General features: G+C 33.3%; 2 protein-coding genes across 2 annotated transcripts in view; one reads left to right on the forward strand and one right to left on the reverse strand.

The window, feature by feature from the left end:
- Positions 1-1,633: 1,633 nt before the first annotated feature.
- LOC108721631 (putative nuclease HARBI1) lies at positions 1,634-3,717 on the forward strand. The gene is made up of 4 exons (XM_018446270.1): positions 1,634-1,845; positions 1,978-2,118; positions 2,694-2,961; positions 3,184-3,717. The coding sequence occupies exons 1-4, from the start codon at positions 1,634-1,636 to the stop codon at positions 3,715-3,717; spliced, it is 1,155 nt and encodes a 384-aa protein (XP_018301772.1).
- Positions 3,718-4,307: 590 nt separating this feature from the next.
- Positions 4,308-5,238, reverse strand: part of LOC108721632 (uncharacterized) — a 1,373-nt gene continuing 442 nt past the window's right edge. The window contains exons 2-4 of the mRNA XM_018446271.1: positions 5,029-5,207; positions 4,796-4,940; positions 4,308-4,730 (exon numbers count right to left, since the gene is read on the reverse strand). Coding sequence (XP_018301773.1) covers positions 4,582-4,730; positions 4,796-4,940; positions 5,029-5,207 — 473 coding nt within the window. The 3' untranslated portion in view covers positions 4,308-4,581. The remainder of the gene's footprint in view (positions 4,731-4,795; positions 4,941-5,028; positions 5,208-5,238) is intronic.

Consider the following 5,238-nt stretch of genomic DNA (forward strand, 5'->3'; position numbering starts at 1 on the left):
CAATCTCAATCTTCAATGCATAGTCTGATTCCGGCCTAAGTCAATTCGAGGACTGTATTAACATCTTAAAACATTATATTTCAGACCGAAATCAGACTACGCATTGAAGATTGAGATTGAAGATCGAAAAATTCAAATTTGACCAATCGAAACGAAAGGAGTTAAAATTTCTTTGTCCTTATTGGTCCAATTTCAATCTTCAATCTTCAACCACAATGGGTGCGTTCAGCAGAACGTTTGTTTTGCAACTGTTGTAAGTTTCCTTCGCGCTAATTGGATCATACTTTTAGATCTAGAAGAATGGTCCTATCTCAGCAGACAATCATAAAACGGTTGCAAAACTGTTGAGTCTGCTGAACGCAGCCAATCTTCAATGCGAAGTCTGATTCCGGCCTAAGATAGTTTTAAAATAAAAACGGACTATGAATACCGTCCCATGTTTCGCGTTTCATAGTTGGTACATTGGGTACCCGCTTTAAGGCGCAGACGAAAAGTAGGCGTGGTCGCGTGGTTTGCTGAATTGCACACACCGGGTGTGTTCGGGGAGACACTATTCGCGCTATGAACGCAAACGCTACCAACGCTGTTCGTGGAGCCAATAGCGCGATAGCGTTAGCAAGCTCCATGAACGACCCTGCGTAGCGTTAATAGCGTTTAATATGGAGGATTGGGAAAACTTCCATGATCACTATTGTACGTACTTAAACATAAAATAATTCATAATTGGTTTATGCTTCGATCTTAATTCTAAAATCCTAAAATTCAATCAATAGGGCTGCCAGTCTTAATTGGTCCTAACTAAAATCTATATTCCATTGGCTGAATTTTAGGATTTTAGGATTGAGATCGAAGCATAAATCAGGCATCAGTTATAATTATTTACATTAAAAATCTTTTTGAGGATTCGGTCAATGTGATGTAATTCAAACTTGGATGTGACGCCGTTTCTCTTTTACCATCGAAAATGCGTAGCACACGGATGACATGAGCCAACTCGACTGTATTTGCAAATGTGATGCGTAACCGCTCGTAACCGACAGATACCGATTCGTTTAAAGACGATTATTCCGTTATATGTGTCAAGTGCTTCGATTTTATTTAGTTGATTTTCGCTTCTAGTTGAACAAAATCGTCAATAAGATTGGAAACTAACCTCCGAAATTTCCTATGCTGGTAATTAAGGTTATAATCGTCGACCTGGGACAATTGAGAATTACTGTAACGATTTGTACGAAGTACCTACGTTGGACGAAGTTAGTGCGAGAATCCCGACCCTCGTAGCCGCGAGAGAAGGTGATTCTGGGGACATCAACCTAAGATTGTAGTAGAACAAAAGTGAAACCTCTAATCATCATCATCATCATCAACCAATCTCAATTTCAGTCTCTACAATTGATGGCTTGCTACTAGGCCGGAGTGAAATAATTCTTGCTTGTGTATCATCTTTAACTTTTCAAGGATAAAAATATTATGAGAAAACTGGATTATAATAATCCTGGACCTCATATGAAATTGTTGTGGTCATGATCATTTTGTTATCTACAGCTCCGTGAATAGCTTTTAGCGCTAAATAATGCAAAAAGCAAAACAAAAAACCTAGAGTTTCAATACTGGTTTTATGCTTCAATTTGTAATGGAGTTGCAGGCAAGAAGAGATTTAGTAATAATATTGGCATTAGAGATACGAGAATATTTGGAAGATGTGTCATCAACTGACAGCGATATTGATGAAGTATTGGGTAATATTGATATGTGTAATAAAAGAAGAAAAATATCCAGAGTACATAATTACGTTGAAATAATAGTGCCAGCGTTGACAGATCAAGACTTTAAGGCTCATTTTAGGTATATTTATATAAATAATATCTTTCTAAAAATATTTGTGTTAAAATTATTATGGTCAAAAAATAGTTCACTTGATTTGAATAGAAAATGCAATATATAACTATAATAAAAAGTGATTAATGTATCATTTAGGATGCTTCCTGAAACATTCGAGTATATTTTATCTATTATTGAGCCTAAACTACAAAGAGAAGCAGGAGGAACACCTACAATTTCTTCAAAAAAGCAACTTTTATTAGCATTATGGAGACTTGCTACCCCGGATTCTTTAAGGTAATAAATAAGCACTAAACAGACTTCTATTAAAAGCGGCGCGCCACTTATATCTTTGATCAGAGCTGGGATTTAGTTGCACATTAGCCGATTTTCAACTTGGTTCTTGCCCCTTACTTCATCAACCCACGCGCAGCCTAAATGCCGATCGACATAATGAAGTAAGGGGCAGGAACCAAGCTGAAAATCAGTCGAAATGTGCAACTAAATCCTAGCTCTGTCTTAGATTGATGCTTGTGTCGATTGATAGTATTGTCTGCATAAGGCGGCGTCTATAATGACATTTTAAGGTATAAAACTTAAGTTTTAAGCTTTAAGCCATAAGAAATTGACCAATTGTTGTTCTCCTCACATTCGATTGTAATTGGTCAATTTCTTACAACTTAAGGCTTAAAGCTTAAGTTTCACACCTTAAAATCTCGTTGTAAACGCCGCTTTATGCAGACTATCAATCGACACAAGCATCAATCTATCTTTGTCTGACAAGTAGACAACAAAAACAGAATGATGCTTTCGTTGATTTACGCCATTAACTAAAAAACAATGTTTATATATCCTCATTTTTTAATGCTTAGGTCGATTTCTGATAGATTTAATGTCGGTAGAAGTACCGCATTATATATTACAAGACGTGTTATAAGTGCAATTAATGAACTGGCGCCAAGTGTAATAAAGTGGCCTAAAGATGAACGAGTTCAGCAAGTGTGGGCAGGATTTGAAGCTGCCAGTGGATTCCCAAAAGTCGTCGGTGCTATTGATGGCACTCATATTAATATTCCAGCTCCCAAACATAATCCAGAAGCATATGTTAACCGCAAAGGTCACCACTCAATTCAGCTTCAGGTAATATACTTTTATATTCTAACACTATAATATTTAATAAAATTATTTAAATTTCTTACAGTCTTCTTGTTTCACAGTTTTACAAAACATTGTTTTTCTTAACAGCGAAAAATAGAAATATATTATAATATAGAAGAAGATTAAAGAAATTGAAATACTTTTATCAGGCGTTCTAATGTTAATGCTTTCTGTGCAATTTCATTTAATCTGTATTGTCTTCTTTTGCAGGCTATATGTGATCATACATGTAAATTTACTCATTGTTTGGTTGGACATGTAGGATCTGTACATAATCAACGAATATTTCGTCTGTCTGAAGTACAATCCTACCTTGGAGATGTGTCAAAATTTCCAGACGAGTGCCATTTAGTTGGGGATCAAGCTTATAAACTGCATGAAAATTTGTTGGTGCCATATAGAGACAATGGCCACCTGACGGAACGTCAAAGAAATTATAATTTTCTTCACTCTTCTACAAGAATATTTATTGAAAGAGCGTTTGCACTATTAAAACAACGTTTCCGAAGTCTTCTTACAGTACTTGCAATGACTAGAGTAAATTTGATTCCGATGCATATTCTTGCATGCTGTGTACTACACAATTTGTGTTTGATGAGAAGTGATGATCTCGATTTAGAAATGAATGAGGACGTACAGGAGATAGACCATATGATCAACGAAAATGTACGGGATGCTGAAATAGGTATTGCAAAACGAGATTTGATAGCTGAAAGATTACGAATGAGAAATGTATAATGCTTATTTCTACCAATTTTCTAAGAATGATAAATAGTTAATATTTATCAATATACGCAATAAATTGGTTGTGATAACTAATTTTTAGATATTTAATTTTTAATACACTATATAGATAATTAAGTATAATATAGATACAAGGAATTATATTCTAAATTTAAGAAAGGAATTTATTACGGTAAATATTTTTTCATATAAAAATTTGTCACTTGTGTCAGAGATTGATTCTCTTCGTTACTGAACTCTTACTGAAATTTCTTTACATCAAGAGAATCTTTTTGGTTTGCTTAACTAATGTTAATATTTTTTAGCATCCACCATGTATAAATATAATTTGCGTCTATTAACACATTTTATATACTCTGTCTTCGATAAAATATATTTTCAAACACAAATTCTTACAATACACTTATTCTCCTTTATAATACTTATAATACTGTTTAATTTGCCATAAAGGTAAACATTTTAAAATTAATATTGCATTCTCTACTACAGACTAAGTGTTTGCAAATTCAAATGCAGATCCAAACATCAAGAAATTAAACTGAAACATTTCGGTTTTCTAAATAATAATAAAATAGTTATATCTACCTCTATAAATAATCTTTGGTATATAAAGCATATGTGTGTATGACATGTACTATATCGAAAGAACGGGATATAAACAATAGCTTCTCATCTAACAGTAGAGAAATAAAATAAAACAGATCAGTCCAAACTGTCGCCAAATTATCTGATTTGAAAAATAAGTATTTTCCTTCACGTTGAGATCTTAAAAGCGAATATCACAAAAAAAAGAAAAATATCAAGATTGTTGAATGTGAAAACTACTTATATAACGTTGAGATCAATCAGTGTGTCTGTTTATATCTTGTCTATAAGTTTATCCAGTCTGTGTAACAGTTTTGTTCCCATTTCCATTTTTTCTTGATGTCTTTTCTTTTTATTTTCTTCAGCTTTTCGTTTTTCTTCTAATATTTCAATAGCATAATTATCTGTAGCTTTACGTTTACCTAAAAATAGAAATATTTTTTATCTTAGTGTCTAATTCAACTAGTAATGACTAACAATTATTTACGAGAAATTATATTGGATGAATAAGTAGAACTGCAACTACTATTGCTTGGAGATATTGATCTTTCCTTTAATGTTACACATCCAGTTGACGAAATAGTTGCCAATGGTGCCATATAAGGTTTTTCTTTAAGAAGGTTTTCCATAATCTAAGCAATTAATATTGTATAATATTAATTGTGAGAGTGTAAGAGGGAAAAAGTTACATAATGTTATGTCAACTAAAATAGTACTTACCTCATAATATTTCCATCTGCGCGTATTATTACCGGATTTTGCGTTATGGTCTTTAATTGTCTTATATGTACGTTTCATTGTATTAATTCTCGTCATGCATTGTTTACCAGAGACATTATATCCCTTGGTGTGCATGTTTGCCGCAATTTCATTCCATGCTTTTTTATGACTGATTGTACCTGAAGATATGGCAGATTCTCGTTGTCTATA

The sequence above is a fragment of the Mycetomoellerius zeteki genome, unplaced genomic scaffold (genome assembly GCF_001594055.1).
Source record: "Mycetomoellerius zeteki isolate Tzet28-1 unplaced genomic scaffold, Tzet1.0 scaffold1744, whole genome shotgun sequence".
NCBI lineage: Eukaryota > Metazoa > Arthropoda > Insecta > Hymenoptera > Formicidae > Mycetomoellerius > Mycetomoellerius zeteki.